This window comes from Crassostrea angulata, chromosome 5 (genome assembly GCF_025612915.1).
Source record: "Crassostrea angulata isolate pt1a10 chromosome 5, ASM2561291v2, whole genome shotgun sequence".
NCBI lineage: Eukaryota > Metazoa > Mollusca > Bivalvia > Ostreida > Ostreidae > Magallana > Magallana angulata.
Window position 1 is genome coordinate 34,250,304 of NC_069115.1, and position 18,298 is coordinate 34,268,601.

Below are 18,298 nucleotides of genomic sequence, written 5' to 3' on the forward strand. Positions count from 1 at the left end.
AACTTGCGGTTATAGAACGAGGACATGTATGATCTACAGCTTGACTAATATCAATCATGTAATTTTTTTTTATTTTTTCTGATATATCTTGTTTATTTTTTTTTTATCATTTTATTTTTTTTTCAAATACATTAATAACAAATACATGGATTTTGTTAGTTTTTCATATATTTGTTGGTAAATCAGAAACTCTTAACAAAGGCTTTTATGTAGCCATTTAACAAAATTTAATGCTTTACACTTGGTTATAAAAATTATCAAATTAATTAACATAATAGCAATTTTTCAATACTTTTTTACAGAACCCCTTTCATTCTTTATCGATGCCTAGTATATTGGCGTTCGAATCTTCGTGAGGCTTCCTCGTCCACATAAGTATTGAACGGTTTCGCTCGAGCGCGATTCTCCAACAGATCATCGCTTCTCTTCTTGTTACGACCTTTCTTGTTCCTCTTGACGTCACCATTTGAGTTACAGGCCTGACCAAAATCTAAGGGAGGCAGCGCGACTCTCTCTGAAGGCACATCCGGGAAAACTTGAACGGGTGGTCCTCGAACTGGTCCGTATCCCGGAACGTACCCTACAATCGGTCTCTGTGTCCTGCCATGATTTAACTGATTCTCGATCACAGGAAATGACGTATTGTTGGAGGTGCGTTTTATGCCTTCTGGGTACGTTTGCCTGCTGTCTTCCTTCATCACACGGACAGCACCATATCCGGGAACGTAACCCACCGTGGTTTTCTTTTTAGCGTTGAACGGCTTACTTCGAACGTGCTCGTTTTCATCAGCATAAGAAAATATCTTCCCGGCCTTTCTTCTATTTTTCTCTTTCATTTTTTTGTATGTGGGAATATTGTCCAAGTTATCATAGACGTGTGCAATGCTAGGGTGCATGTGCTTGGGACAGTACCCCCGGTCGTAGCCTGACTGACTCTGAACCAAAACATTGGAGGTAGTAGTTTGACCAAGATAGCCAAAATCTACATCTGAATGCGTGCTGCTAGGATTAGCTCGCCCACAGTCTGCTGCAACTCCTTCATGTCCCATGTCAACATGCCGAGCGTGGGGAATATTGTCAGGGTTTCTCTCGGAAGCATGTGTGACGGACGATGCTTGTTTGACATCGTGGTTGGAAAACACTATCTCAATCTTCGACACCGGAGCAAAAGGAAGGATCTCATTATCGGCATCCGACTTGAGATTCTCATTTGTGTCTTCTTCCTCCATCGGTTCGAAATCATCTTCATACATGAACTTGTCTTCATTGTGACAAGGTATTTTCTCGGTGATGTGGACTTTGGTGCTGACAATGGGTTCTGTTAGTGCTATATTCTTGAATTCATCCTTGTTTTGTATTTTGCTGATTTGCTTTTTAGTAGCTATTTCAGTTTTCTTTGTAGACTTGGCAGCGAGAGCTCCTTTCCGTTCGAGTTTGCGTTTTGCTTCGTAAGCCTTTCTTCTCTCCAGAGCATTCATCTGAGTATTTTCTTCTTCCTTTTCCCTGGTTTTGGGAGATATAAGTCTTGCTTTCTTTTTGTCTTTGTTAGCGATTCCATTTGGTACCTTGTTTTCTATGCGAGCTTGAGCTACAGATTTCTCCTTGGATATTTTCTTTACATTACCCATTGCTTTATCAGTCGCAGGCTCTGTGACTTTTGGTGTGATGCTTCTTATAGGTATTTTGCTGGATCGACCAGATGAACCTCTCATTGAAGTCTGGGATGAGCTTGACGTTTCTGAAGCAAGTTCATTGTCTGATTTGCGTTTGTTTACTTCATCACTGAAATGCTTGCTTGGAGAATTCATTTTACTGTACATGATGATAGGCGAGGAAGCTTGTCTGATTTTGTCCTCATTGCGTGTGACTTGTACAACATCCTTGACGCGTGTCGTTCTGGTTCTGACAGGTATATGGCTTGCATTGCTTCGACTAGTGGCACACTCTTTTCCAATATTAGTGGATGACGCATTGTTTTGTAGCCTTGATTGGTCCAGCAGTACAGTCTTAATATCCTGCTTTGAACCAGACTGTTTGGATTTTGGACGGTCTTGGACATTTTCATAATTCCTGCTCTCAGTAGATCTTGGGGTAAACAGGATGCTCTGTGTAGAAGGTGAGGAGGTTTGTCTGATAAAGGGCGATGGAGTACCTGTACTTTTGTTCCCGCTGAATCCTAGAACGCGTCCTCTAGAACTGACACTGTTGGCTGATGTACCACGCTGTCCGCGTGCTGGTGTTCCACTCCGTGTCAAATCTCCCGACACCAGACTGGATGATCTTGAGTCGGACCCAATCTCTGATCGGGCGCTTCTTGCATGAGATCTCGCACTGCTGCGCTTTCTTGAGTTTCCGATTTCTTGGGATGATCTTTCATTCCTTTCGTCTGGGGACTTTGATGATTTGACGCTTGAACGCTCAAGGGTTGCTGCAGATACGACAGAAAGCCGGTCGCCATCAGCTGGGCTACGGCCATCGTTCTCTTCAATTCTTGATTGGTTGCTAGCAGAACTTCTCACACGGTTACTCTTGCTTGAGTTTCTGCTCTCCTCCTTTCTTATGTTGAGAGAACTAGCTAGTTTGGAGACAGAACGCTCTGTATATGCTCCAGATACGGCAGAAGCTCTGTCACCATTAGATGATTTACCGCCATTGTTCTGTCCGACTCTTGATCCGTTATTGGCAGACGATCTGCCACTAGCTGAAGCTGTTCCATCTTGATCGGTACTCCTTCGGAAACAGCGGCTTGAGATCTCACTGTATACACGTGCGGTCACGGTGTCTACAACCTCATCTTTAAGTACTCCGCTCCTTCTTAGGTCATTGCACATCTGGCTGCACACGCGCTCCATGATGGCCTCTACGGAGGGCAATTCCTCTGTTGGTTTGGATGTGTCGCTTGTTCTCTTGGCACTGAATGCCTGAACATGACTATCTCTGGGCGAAGTAATTCTGGGTGTCTGTCTAAAAGACCTGGGACTTTCTTTATTGCAAGCGATACCCGGAATGCTTATAGAACACTCCGACTCGTTGGAGTTTGGTGTGTAATTACCTTCCACAGGAAATTCCATACTTGGATATAGATTTCTTTGACTGACTTTAAAATTTGATTAACTATTAATAGGAAACAATGCGGCCTGAAAGAAAAATAAGAGATGATATAGACTACATGTATTTAATACATTATAACCTATCTTCACTCTAAATAATGATACATATAAATCGTTGGGGAATTTCAACATGTAGGTGTAACGTAAGATACATGTGTACCAATAAATAGGCTTAAATTAACTATGAATGTTTACCATCTTTATAAGATTTATTAAGATTTAATACAAATGAAATTTTACTTACCAAATAAATTGGACCCAGAGGTTGTTAATTGTACTACTATTGTTATGAAATCTGCGCTACTATCCGATGTTTTGGGGTGAATTTCTCAAGTGACAGGACTAAGTGAATGGTTAGCCCAATTTTCAAGCTCTCTGATGAATACACTACGATCGAAATCGTACAAAGATTGGTAAAATCTGACGAGGCAGCGAGTTACCAACCGGCGGTTCCAAGATGACTTCTTAGAATGATTGTGACGTAGCTGTGATAAACTGATAAAGACATGGCGTCAAACTACATTGTGACGTCATAGAAAATCAAGTCGAATCCACTGTGTTGTAGCACAGCGTAATCTTTTTTTCCAGCGTAAATTTGTAACTTTATAACGTTATAAAAACTTCACATTAATAAAAATTACTTATATATACATGTACTGTTGTTTTTCTTCAATCATTATTTTAAAAAGTAATAACAAATAAGACTTTTTTTTAATGTTATAACAGATAAATTGAATACCTTATTATTTGTCCAAGATTTTCTCTTCCAATTCAAAGAACTGGTAACAATGAAACATAATTTAAATGAAAACATAATTTGAAAGGTTTTCTTGAGTAGTTTCGGAAAAGGGGGATGTTGAGATGTAAATTCCATTTCAAAAGGAGATGATGGGTACATGTAGAACCCTAAAACTTCATGTCATGCGACGTCATTGATTTAATAAATTAATGATGTTCTTTTATCATTATTTTTCTTACACTGTATAATAACATATATTTTATCATAAAAGTCATTTGATTCTCTTGAATTTTTTGGTAGATGTACATGCAATGTTTTTCTTTTCCCGAGAATAAACCAGTCTTTAAAAAAAACAAAATTCTAAAAAAAAAAGTTGATTATTGATGATTTGACAAATAGCAAGTAATTGATTATCGAATTCGGATTAACATGCATTTATACTGTACATATTGAAAAAGAGAGAAAAGGGTCTACATGAGAAGTTAATTGATTTGATGAAGACATAAGACTGTAATCAAATTAATAAGAATTCTACACATGTTATTGCATGCACGGATTCAGATTTTATTTTTTTATTGGTGGGGGGAGGGCTGTTTGCTTAGGGAAGGGGGTCAAAGTATAAGATCTTTTTTCAGTAATTATAAATAAGCATTAATTTTTCAGAGGTGGGGGTATGACTATTCTCTTTTGAGAGGTGGACAGGCATAGCCTACATCTCAAAAGAGAATAGGGGTATGACTACGTCTAGTTCCGCCTGTTGTATTGGTACATGTATATCCCCTGTAAGTAAAAAATGTGCTGGGCGCTGTACATGAATTCAATTTTCTCGTGAAATTAATTATGGACAACCCTTCGTCATACAGATAGAAAATAGTCTAAATGCATTCATTTATACTGAATGAAATGTATAATTGTATATAGGCGATTGGAGAAGAATGAATAATTTCGTTTTTCAAAGGTTTCCGATCTTCTTACATTTAGAAGTTTTACATCCTTTTTATATGTTTTTTTATGCACCTGTACTTGCATAAATGAAGACCATCTATTTTTGACAGAACATATAATTTATAAACACTATTCATAATAATGAATATATAATTTATAAAATATAATTTATAAACACTGTTTTAAATTCGACAATTTGTGTTTTCTCGATTGCCGTTTTGGTTTATTGTATGACATTTTAGACATACTCTAACCTACATGTAGGTATCAGCGGCGTACAGAAGTCTTTTTACTATATGTTTCTCTTTAATTTCAATAAATATATCATGCATGGACATATACTTCAGGAACGTAGCATCGTTTTTGAAAGTTGGGGCGAAACTACCCCGAACCTTTACCATCAAACAAAATAACCCCACCTAACATCAAATCTTAATCGGGGGGGGGGGGGTGTTATCCCCTGTCCCGATACGACCTGTACATGTCTGATTATAACACAAGCGATGTAACTTACTATTAAAGACCCGCGTGCGTTGCGTTGAAATTGTCTGTTTCGTCATTGTCTGTTTCAGCACAGGCGGAGAAAGTATAACGGTAATGCGTTGGGCTTTTGAACGTAATGCTTTTGGGGTCGAGTGTTCGTGGCCTATTGTAGGCGCGTATATGATTTTCTTTGCCGTGTTTTTCGGTATAGTATGCTTTTATGCTACATAACCCCATTGCATTCAATGCGAAAATAGATGAGTATTGAATATAAAGAGAAAAACTGACAAGACGCATAATACAGTTTCAATCCTATAACAAAATGTCCAATCCCCGTTTTCTGTGTACAAGTATGTATAGGAAATTAAGAAAGTTTTACAAAACTTCACACAGTTTCTCCGATGCCATATGTGGTACATGGACATCTTGAAGACAAATACAGTACAGCTCACGAGTATCCCGACACCCACCGTGTAAAAAACACGGTGGAAAACGGTCTGTGTCGCACCGTGTACACGGTGTGACACCGTGTATGTGTATTGGAAAATTCAAGAAAAAGCACCGTGTCGCACCGTGGCCGCCTGTGTAACTCCGTGGCCACTGTGTTACTCCGTGGATATCGTTACCTGAGACGTTGATAGAAATAGCGTATGTTTAGAAATAAATATATTATGGCTAAAAAAGGGATGAAACATATATATCCTTTTCATATTTAAAAAAAAAAAAAAGAATGTCGACTTAAGTTGCACGGACCCAGAAAATTGTCGAGGCTGTCAACGTGAAGTTAATTTTTTGTGATCTGAAAACTCGACGTAAATGGGTACCTTTTAATTCATTTGTTGTTAAATAAATTGAAATAAATTCACCAAAAATATTTAATAATCAATTAATATATTATCAAAATTCAAATCAATTTAATTCATCTTGTTTTTTTTCGAAACACACGTGATGTTGTAACTGACGATCCTATTAAAATGTCGGGAGCTTAAACGTCTTATTTCTATTATCCGTAAACACTTTCTGATTTATCAATTAATTTACAGCCTTACTTTAAACCAATTAAAAATGAGAAATGAAAACATTTCAGATCATGTTTTTCTAAAAACATGTGCTGTTGATGTGCTGTAGTAAAGAACAACCCCATATTACCGGTGACTCGAATAATTTGGACTTCAGCTATTTATGTAGCAATAAATAAACAAAAATCACTTTAATATTATGGATTATAGATAAATACATGTAAAAACTCTTGTTAAATTATATTCAAGCATTGTACATGTATTAAAAATATACCCGCATTTCATAAAATAATTTTCAACTTTATTTCCATATAGCTCGTAATGGCCACGTGATTTTACATGAAAAAATCACTCGTGCGATGTACGGAAGCTGACCAGATACACAGCATTGTCTTTCATCTTGGGTTCTATACACAGCAGGTGTTATTGTCTGTCTTGTTAGGTGTCATTGGAATTTACAACTAACTGTGTGTATATTTGGACGTCTGAACAGGTGTACTCAAGATGCCGTTATTCACACCTTTCCGCGAACACCTGTTTGGTAACTCATCACAACCCGTCGTGTGTATGGTCTGAATCTTACTTCTACTTTGTTAGTTCAATGATTTTTCCTAATCTCTAACAAACAAAAAAATTGTCTGTAGATATGTACACAAACAACTACACGTAAGACTATCGGCGCGTGGATCCGGGGAACAATTCAGCAACTCTATAAATGGGGGAATTTCACAAAGTATTAACTTGCGATAAGAAATTATTTACCGGGTACACATACATGTATGTACAAAAAAAACCTGATTGATTAAAAAAGATGAATGAGATAATACCGGTAACTTTTTGCAAGCATTTAGAATAAACACAACTTTATTGATGTGAAATAGCGTCGAAATTTTAACGAAAAATCTTATTACATCATGAACTTTACAAACTTTTAGTCATTGTGTTGAAATCGTTATTAAAACCATGGATCTAAAATAAATGAATTAAATTCATACAAATAGAACTCTTATAATTCTAAAATGATTGCACAAAAGTACACAGAGAGAGAGAGAGAGAGAGAGAGAGAGAGAGAGAGAGAGAGAGAGAGAGAGATTTTACAACGTAGTATTCCAACCCCCATGCATGCAGTATAAGAATGAAACAAGAGGCCCATGGGCCACATCGCTCACCTGAGGAACAATAGGTATGATAAAATCAGCTTAATGGAGTCATAATACAAACTATCTGGACAATGTACAATAATACATGTAGATCCTGTATAAATAAAATCCATTTTCCCCTGGATACTCTTATGTTTATAATCATTAGTCCCTTTTCTAACAAGATGATTTTATAGTCTTATCATATGTTGAGTATTGCAGTTCTCAAAATGATCCTTAACAATAGTTTATATATTAGATATAAACGTACATCAAACTATGAACCTTCTCGGGAGGCCAAAGAATTGTCCTGGGGCCAAAGTCTTAACAATTATAAAGAAACATCTGGCTGATTAGTTTCTGAGAAGATTTTTAAAGATTTACCCTATATATTCCTTTGTTAAATTTTGACCCCCCCATTGTGGCCCCACCCTACCCCTGGGGATCATGATTTTCACAACCATGAATCTACACTACCTGAGGATGCTTTCACACACGTTTCAGCTTTCCTGGCTGATTAGTTTCTGAGAAGAAGGATGCCTCTACACAAGTTTAAACCCTTTCTGGCCAAAAATTCTTTAAAAAGAAGATTTTTAAAGATTTTCTCTATATATTCCTAAGTAAAAATTCATCCCCCATTGTGGCCTCACCCTACCCCTGGACTATTATTTAAACAAACTTGAATCTATACGATCTGGGGATGCTTCCACTCAAATTTGGGCTTTCCTGGCCTAATAATTTTGAGAAGAAGACTTTTAAAGATTTTCTCTATCTATAAAAATTCATCCCCCATTGTGACCCCGCCCTACCCCCAGGGACCATGATTTGAACAAACTTGAATCTACACTTCCTAAGGATGGTTACATGCCAATTTGAGATTTCTTGGCCAAATATTTTTGAGAAGAAGATTTTTAAAAGATTTTCTCAATATATTCCTATGTAAAACTTGATCTCCCAATTGTGGCCCCATCCTACCCCCGGGGATCATGATTTGAACAAACTTGAATCTACACTACCTGAGGATGCTTTCATTTCAATTTGAACTTTTCTGGCCTAATAGTTTTTGAGAAGATTTTTAAAGATTTTCTCAATTATATTCTTATGTAAAACATGATCCCCCTATTGTGGCCCCACCCTACCCCCGGGAACCATGATTTGAACAAACTTGAATCTACACTATCTGAGGATGCTTCCACTCAAATTTGAGCTGTTTTGAGAAGACTTTGGCTCAGGTGAGCTAAAAAAGGTTAAGTTTACAATGCAATAAGTTGTTAAAGTTGGTTTCTGGAGGAAGAGACTGAAAATTTTCTTAATAAATATTGAAATTTTTTTTAGTTTTTTAATCTTTAGTTTTTAAGATCTGTGTACAAACATAGAATTGTGAGCAAATCTCTGTATCTTGCTTATAATTCGAAGCTTAACACTCAAATATGGTTAGTAAATAGAAATTGTAAACAATTATATAAAACACAAGAAACATGCACTATAACAAATAAAGAACACAATTTATTTTTCGAAATGAATCATATATATACATGTACATGTATATACCTACATATTTCCGACAGCGATATCAAACTCTATTTAAACTGAATAAACTCGAGAAAATGCCGAGCATCTCAACAAAACCTATTGCATTAATATACCATTACGCAAAATATAATGCCGAATTACCGATAGAATGAATTGTATTTCAGTACTTTTTTGATACATCAGATTTTGCTTAATTTGCGCAGGTAAACAGTTAACTGTTTGATTTACCGAAGTCTCTGTTTGATACGTAAAAATCACGAAATACAGACGATAGTTCCCAGGTTACAAAGCATAAATAATGAAAACGAAACGAAAATCAGAACAAGCTAACACCAACGTCATGTGTGAAAACTGTCAACTATTTAGCCTCAATTTACTTCACAAAATCGGCACAAATACATTTTGCATGTTTCAAAACTCTCCCTTCATTCGCGAACTGTTGCACAACAAGCAAATTCATCATAGTCAGATCGACCCTTTTTCGTATAATGTCATGGCTGCTTTAAACAAAGAACCTCGTTTTAGATGTATGGAATACGAGTCTTGGTAAAATGGGTACGCAAACCTGGGCCGTGGCAAAATAAAAGCCGGGGCAGATCGGCAATCGTCAATTCCAAATACGCATTATTTTGCAGCAATATTTACAGCAAATACAAATATACTGGTCCATCAAATATCCTGAAATTTTAATGAGATTGGCAGATTAATAACTGCCAATCTTTTGTTTTGCCCAGGCCAAGTCTTGTCTACCCATTTTACCGAATGCCGAATCCGAAGCTATTAAACTGATTGAAACACGCCTTTCCTTTATTATTATTTTCGTAATAACTCAGATTTGAAACATAATTAGACCTTAATTTTTGCAATTTATATTTTCCTTCCCATAAGGATAATTTATGCTAAACAACGTTGAATTGGAATCAGTAGTTCTTGAGAAGAAGATTTTTTAAAATGCACCCCCCTTTTTTTACAGTTTCAAGGTTTTCTCCGCTTTGAATACAGATCTGACTTTTATTTTTGCAATTTATATTCGCCCTCCCATAAGGATGCTTTGTGCCAAATTTGGTTGAAATTGGATAAGCGGTTTTAGAGAAGAAGTTCAAAATGTAAAAAGTTTACAGACGGACAGACAGACGGACGGACAGACGGACGGACGGACGGACGGACGGACGACGGACAAAAAGTGATCAGAATAGCTCACTTGAGCTTTCAGCTCAGGTGAGCTAAAAACTAAACATTTCAAACACTGAATACTTATTTTGCGGACTTAAAAAAACAATAGAACGACATTTTTTCCATATCATGGAAGGAGCACGTGGTCTATCTCGCGGGCTGATTTGATTGACAGGAATAGCACGTGGACCCTGGCTGCATATATTCTATCGCAATTTTAGGGAAAAGGGTTCAATATAATGGAAACTATAAATCTAACTTATTACACTGAATTACAAGTAAAATGTACTTAAATTAAACTCATACTGGTATTCTCTCTCTCTCTCTCTCTCTCTCTCTCTCTCTCTCTCTCTCTCTCTCTCTCTCTCTCTCTCTCTCTCTCTCTTATATGACGATCATTAAACAATCAAACAGTAATTATTGCAATACTGAGTAGTTTCTTGGAACACAAATAATTTCTAAACTCAAGTTGCTATAAAGATTAAATAAAAAATTATCAAGTACCGATCCACGGATATGAATATGTACCGTGCGGTACTACATGGACAAGTACATCACACATATGTATAAAAGAAAGAAAATTTGAAAATATATTAGATATAAAGCTGTATAATTCTATTATTTAGAGAAAGTACATTTGTTTTCAACAACCCGTTAGATTTGTTATCGTTGAATAGAGTACAAGTGAGAAAAGATCACAGTTATGGTTCTATGCACTATTGAAACTGCCAAACTACAGTAACTACGATTACTACTACGTTTAAAAACGGACTGAAACAAAAACTTATGGAACCGTTTATTTGAATTTTAAAAAGGAAAAGAAAGTGTTTAATAGTGTTTTAATTGATCAAACCTTTATGTGGGCGATATCGATTTTTAATATTAACAAAAATCAACCGTGTCAATCGCATATTGCATACTGAAAATTGCGTGCATAAAAATTTTATTTATTTCTATTTCTTTGTCTTTTTCTTTGATTCTCTTACGTACATCAATAAATATTTTATTCTTTATAAGTTTTATTCCTAAATCCTCCTTTTTTCACAGGTAAATACCGCGTGTTACACCGTGTTATTGTCCGTGTTGCATCGCGTTGCACCGTGTCGCACCGTGTTTTTTCTCGTTCTGTGGCCGTAACAGAGAACAATAGATCAAAGGTACCGACACTTCCACGCTCAGCGTGGACTTTCAAACACGGTGGTCGGTGTTTTTGTCGGGATACTCGTGAGCTGTACTGTATTTAGGGGTTTGAGAATATTTATTAAGCATTCAATTAATAATTTGTTAACATACACATAAGTAAATTCACTCACAAAACATTACAAAGATTCAAAAAATCAGAAACAATGGTATGAATATTATAGACAATTCACAAGTACAATATTATCGTAAAGTTAATCAGTCATCTGTTCATAGTGAAAAAAAACAATTAGTCATCAAGAACAAATCTCTACACGCGTCCAGATATTTCCCTCTACATCTGTCATCTGTTGTTCATCCCCAGTAAGTTTCTAGTCTACAAAGAAGAAAAAAAACATCAAATGAATAATATAAGACTATTTGCAGTCTCCAGAAAAATCTGACACAATATTCTATATACATGTACTTATAATTCATACAATCTTTTCCTTAATATGAAATGAAGACTTGGTGTTTTCAAATCAGTTTGGTCCAAAAGACTGAATCTGAAAAATCTAAACTTTTATTACCAATGTGGTTTTGTTGTTGTCAGCACTCACTTTCAATCCAACATGTATGTAATATAAATCTCTCTCTCTCTCTCTCTCTCTCTCTCTCTCTCTCTCTCTCTCTCTCTCTCTCTCTCAAAATCTTTCAATACAAAGTCAATCAAAGCCCTATCAACAAATCTACATGTATATCCTAGACAATCATTATAAGCCTCTTATAGACTTTTTCTCTTTTTCTCAATTTTTAAGGTGAAATAAAAAAAACATTGTCAAGTCAGCTACATGTAGCAATGTCTGTATTGAAATATCTATCTTATAAGTTTGGATTGAAAATTGCATAAACTGTTGCTTTACTGTATTTTCTAAAAGTCCTCATCAAATAAAGGTAATATAAATATGGTAAACAAACACATACAAAAATAATTTTATGAAATGTATGGGGGTGCTTCACTTGTCGTTTCTGTTAGGCTCAGTTGGTTTTGGATTTGTAGGAACTTGACTCACCATTAGACAAAATCCTTTAGCACCTTCTGATAGAACTGTATTGGTTTCTTGAAGCTGAAACAGATTAAGAATTTCTACAGTATAAACACATATATTGTATATAAGCCTAAACAAACTGAAATAACTTTTATATATAATACGATACATGTAATTTATTGGGATAAAACCCTTAAAATTCACCTAAGAAAACATACATGTTAATCGTATGCTTTGTAGTTCAAAGTTTGTTCATTAAGATAACTTTTTTTATTATACTTTCATGTTAAATACTGAAATCTGATTGGCTTAGACGCAGTTGATAATCCATTCTATTATCCTCAGTTTTAAAAACATACTTGGCAACAGGTAACATTAAAAAATGTGTAAGAGAAAAATAGGGACATTTCTGGGAGATGTCAAGAGAATTTGATATTTTCCTGCACTTGAATATTTTATAGAAGTATTTCCTATAAATGGCAAATATCATACCTATATACATAAAATTTTTTAAAAATATCTTCATAATTTTGACTAACTACAATCAGGGATGTACAATAGTATATACGTCCCTGCTACAATAATGTGTCTTTCTGTTATGCCATGTATATTTTTTTTTATTTTGATCTGGCAGTATAGAGATAGTCTTCAACCACCACCCCCCCTCACAAAAAAGGGGGAGGCTTAATTATTCATCATTGTATGTAACCTTATTTTACAATGTTTATGTACCATAGGTAGTAGATGACAAAATAATTTCCTACCTATTTTTTACTGAAAGTGTATACATCAACTTGATAGGATGTGCTTCACAAAAATATCTTAGAATTCCAATGGACCCCATTTCTTACATTTCTGGCTAGGTGCCCGGCACTGACCACATCCTCCAGCCGGTTCTCCAGGAAGTTCCAGGTGTCTGTGTAATCCTCGGACCGGTCCTGGATCAGATAGATCTCTGTGCTCTTGTAGACGGCGGCCAGCGACCCTCTCTTGGTGTACCAGTTAAACTGTCAACCAATAATAACCACATATGATAATGTATTTTAAACTTTGGAAGCATTTGAATATGTCATATTACATTTAGCTGGATAGAACGACAAGAAATGCCTAAGCATATTTTTTTAACCCTCTCCAAAGATTGAACAAATGTCAATATAGTGCACCCTTCAATTCTTCACTGTACCAATATTGTTTTTATTTAATCAATATCTTTTTATTTCATAGTCAACTATTTCGGCAAAAAATCTGATATTAGTGAAAAAAAAACAGCATTGAGCCATTTATGACTTATTTTTTTTTTTTAGAAAAGTCAAAGTCCCATGTCTAGGGTAGAGACAAAAAGTTGTTTAATTTCCTCCCCCCTAACAGCTTACATCATTGGATTGATCCCCAGCATAGAACCAGATATCATCAACGACTCGACTCAAGTTTGTCCAGGATTGTACCGCATTCTGGGGCAATGTCTGTATCGCCATGGCCTGTATAATTTATGTACAATGTGTATGCATAAAACCTCAAATAAGAAATTAACCGACATATCATTTGAAATTAAATTTATTCATGCCTGACTAATTTATTTGACTGATTTGAGACACAGAGAAGGGGTGCTTCTCTAAAATCTTGATGGCATGATTCAGAGTCATTTCAACAAGAGATTGGTATATGTAACTACCAAGTTTATTTTATTAAAATAAGCTGTCAAATACTGATATTAAGTACCTTTTTCTGATTTGTTAAGAGAAGCTCACCGTTATTCACATACTTTTGAAATCTGAAAGGTTTTTTTTCAAAGGTCTGTTTCATTGTGCAAATTTGACACTGCTTCAACCGAAATAAAATAGATACTATTGTCATTGCGATCACAGTATTCATAGTTATTAGCTAGTGACTACAAAGTTACTGGGCTGCGTTCAAGATCGTAGCTGCTACGTAGGGATACGTAGTTGAACGTAAGCTAGCCTAGCCGCTTCGTAGATATTCGTAGCCTAAATATTTAATGCTAAGCATCAAATTCAAGATGACAACCTTAGTTAACACTTTGTAATAAACAAGAAATATATTTATTTAGTGATATTTTAATCCTCCTTTAAGTTATAATGAATTTTAACATGTATATTTCTGCTTGAAATTAATGAATTATATCAATGTAAATAGCCTTTAGTTGAATATTTCAAACTTCAAATCTGAGACCTAGTGGTCCGTTCAATAGACCTAGCTATCTACGACCTAGCGGCTAGGCTAGCTGCTACGATCTTGAACGCAGCCCTGGTAACCACAATTAGACCCCCCCCCCCCCCCCCCTCATCAAATTGAAGTTTGACAAATACTGCCCAAAAGTCCAACCTCTTGTTAAAAGGGTTCTACTTAGGCACGTGAACAGACCACTTTTTTTGGTATATATATGCATAAATTCATTATTTTATTAAAAATTCACAAACAAAAATATTGGTCATTGTAAATATTTTAGATTCACTTGTCTGAATTTGGTATCATCCGTTAATGAAATGCTTACCTGTGGCCATTTATCAATGTATGGTAAGATCAAAGGTGGTTTTCTATGGCGTCATGTATAAATGAACCTGTCTTGATTTTTCTGTGATAATAAAAAATATTCTCAATTGAATAATATGAAAATCATACAAACAATTTCACTCAAGTTTTATATATGTCATCAATTAAATAATACCCTTTCATTAGTTGTACAAGAAAGGGTATGCTTCTTTTTATCTAATGGGAGCAATTTTTTTGATATCATAAGTATTCATAACAATTTAACAGGTATTTGAATACATCAATTTCATAAAATAATCTTTTATCTACACAATTGGAATTTCTTCTTCCTCTTGTAACAAATATATACAGACTTACTCATGTTTTTCTTTTGATTCTTTGACTTTGTGTTTTAAATAAAATTCCAATTCTTTATTACTCTCTTCATGAAAATAGAACACTAATTCTGCCCCACCCCCTGGGTAACATCCAGTGGACCACAGGTGGCATTTCTATAAGGATTAAGTGCCTGGAACAGATAAAAACATCTATACACAATGCACTCTCTAAAAAAATTAGATCTTCATACTGATCTTTTACCAATGTTTGACAGGATACATGCATTTTTCAGACAAATTTTTGAAACAATGTAACAGATTCAGTGTACCTGCCAGTATAAGATATTGAGAATGAGGTTTCATTATTAGAGTTATCTTTCTCAGCTTATTTTAATATTCAATAGGGCAAGTTCTAGATAAAAACTGGTTTAGAGCTAGTCAGTGACATTCTAGAGGTCATAACAAGTATTCTTGATTTCCATTGGTAATTCTAGGGTCAAATTCCTAGAGAGTTCAGTCTGTATTTTATATTATGCAATTCAACTCTAGCACTCTCTTGGTTTAATATATTTCAAGTTATTTTTCATTGGACACAATGATGACCTTGGAAAGTCAGAGCCATGTATTTCTGAGCATACAATGTCTATATTAGTAATAGTAACCTAAGTCCACAATTTTTGTGTTTAAATTATAGCAGATTTGAACCTCAATGGCTGTGTTTTGTTTATTTGATGACAAATTAAATCAACGTTTACATTATGACTTGCATCTAATTTCATTCTTCAATCAGATTCATGTAAATTTTGAATAAAGCATGAAAATGACCTCATTTTCCATGACCTTAAATGTCAAAGTCAACAGTAAAGTCACTGATCATGCTTCAAGTTAAAAACTATCATATCAATAACTATAGAGATTAATTTGGTGTCATTAAATATAACCATGTACCCTTTGATAAATACAATGGCAATGAACTTTATTCTCAATAAACTGTGTTTACAGTGTAAAGAAAATATATGCAAATTACATTGTGAAGAAGGATTAGTACATTAAGGTCAAGATCTAGTAAATGATTCCAGAGTGTCTTTTCGTAGCTAGAACCATGATGACGTCATAATTGATTTGAAGAATCTTTTCCTGTACTTTACGTCTTTAAAGAAATTTTGTATGAAATTAGACAATTTCATAACATTCTATGTTAAATCATGGGAAAAGTAATCCCAATACCTATATTCAATTTGACATCATTTTAAAGAGGAGTTCAAGAGCTTGTTTAATTACGTTTTGGGGGAGACTGAAGGCATTCTGGATATATTTTATTAGTAAAAAATTGACAAAACTCTTACATCTGTTCTTTATTTCCTTCATATTTCATTGAAAATGATGGTTTAAATCATGATTTTTAAAAGTTTTTACCAAAATTTTTAGCCCTGAACACCCTTTCAAACAAAGCTATTGTTATGAAGCATCATTGAAAGAGTTTATATCTTAAATTTTATAAACCTGTAGGCACCTTTCATTTACTAGATCTTGACCTTATCCAAGGGGGCTAACTCTCTCAATAATTGTACATGCATTTATAAATTTACAAATCTTGATAAGTTGTTTTTTTGTTTGATACATTAAACGATGCTTCAAATTCCAAAACATTTCATTTTGGGTTTGATATATAATATTTTGGTAAAGACATGTTTCTAGCATCAGTTATACACAAATCAGAAAAGTTAAACAAATAGTGGAATTCATCTCCAATTTCATTACAATACATAATTTACTAGTTCTTTTCTCTCTTGAAATATTGAACCATCTTCCTGTCTCAATAGGTAGTTTTGCATTACCAGTTCTAAAAATACAATATTTCTTCCATAGTTTTGTTGGCAAATTCAAAAAATATTCCGCAAAAGCCAATGATTTTTTAAACAGTCTGTAATCATACTTTTTGGTGAATTTTGTACATCACTATACCATGTTTGTTTGAACTGATCTAATAGTATGCTGCGGACTTTCATTTTTAACAAAGGAATATTTATATAATTTTCTTGCCAATAAATATGACAATCTACAATGATCTAAAATGCATGTTCTTTACAAATGTAAATGTATATATGTATAATGTATATACTTTGAAAAAACCCTACATATTGCATGTATTACATATATTTAAAACCTGAATTTGTTGTAAACAACAAACCTGCTACTATTGTTTTCTTTGTCCAGCCATATTGATGGACAAAAGTAAGGGAGGCCTTGAGGACAGCCTGCTTAGTCTGGTATTCCTCCTCAGTCTCCTCAGGCATCTCCTCTTCCTCAACCTCATTGACAAGGTCCTCAGAGTTTTCTAACCTGAAAATATTCGGATTAAAAAAATAATGATATTACATGAAGATAATATAACAAAATTAAGAGACTTCAAAATATATTCTTGTTCATGAAAACTTGATACTTGCATGTACAATGTACTAATTTTTACCCAAAAAAAGAGAAATTGAAAAAGATAACAATAAAAGAATTGTAATATTAAGATCAATGTTTCTTGCTGTTTACTTTTAAACTTTGACATTTCCACATTAAAATAGTATTCACGCTGTCCACAACAAAATAAATGTATATATACACATTCATGAATAGATCAAGATTTTATAAGATAGTTACATATAGGTGTCACTTACTTATCGGTGTATCGAGTTTCTTGGCCCGTCCCCTGGGTGTTATACCCTCCATTACTGTTATGTGAGGATGCTGACCCATCCCCCCAGGCCCACTAGAGGTGTCCTGCGGTTGATTTCCATCCCCAATACTGGTGCACTGTCAGCACATCAAACATCCGCCATTTCTATAACATCTGCTCAAAGCTAATATGATAAGGTAAATAAAACATAGGTTATCACAGATTACAAAGTTTACCCAGACGAGGCATCAACTTTATGAGGAACCCCCTTACGACACCACCTTTATTACATTATATGAAAATAATAGTAAATGATCTTGTGTTTTCATGGACACTGTAGTGTGGTTTGACACAATATCGTATATCATACGACACAAAATTGTATGATAATCATATTAAATGTAAATTTTATACAGTAATATTAACATCTACTAAGTATTATTCCCTCTATTTCTTACAGAAACTTATAGTTAATTCATAGCTCTATACAAAC

General features: G+C 34.7%; 2 protein-coding genes across 2 annotated transcripts in view; both read right to left on the reverse strand.

The window, feature by feature from the left end:
* Nucleotides 1–317: 317 nt before the first annotated feature.
* LOC128182857 (microtubule-associated protein futsch-like) lies at nucleotides 318–3,071 on the reverse strand. Its single transcript, XM_052851616.1, has one exon. It carries the CDS (start codon nucleotides 3,069–3,071, stop codon nucleotides 318–320), a length of 2,754 nt encoding a protein of 917 aa, XP_052707576.1.
* Nucleotides 3,072–11,386: 8,315 nt separating this feature from the next.
* The window catches only part of LOC128183221 (ubiquinone biosynthesis protein COQ9, mitochondrial-like), a 90,807-nt gene continuing 83,895 nt past the window's right edge, over nucleotides 11,387–18,298 (reverse strand). The window contains exon 9 of the mRNA XM_052852170.1: nucleotides 11,387–11,657. Within this exon, the coding sequence (XP_052708130.1) occupies nucleotides 11,625–11,657 (33 nt within the window). The 3' untranslated portion in view covers nucleotides 11,387–11,624. The remainder of the gene's footprint in view (nucleotides 11,658–18,298) is intronic.

What these genes read in the sequence shown, in the direction of transcription:
- LOC128182857 (XM_052851616.1), bottom strand. Translation starts at nt 3,071, where the DNA reads ATGGAATTTCCTGTGGAAGGTAATTACACACCAAACTCCAACGAGTCG.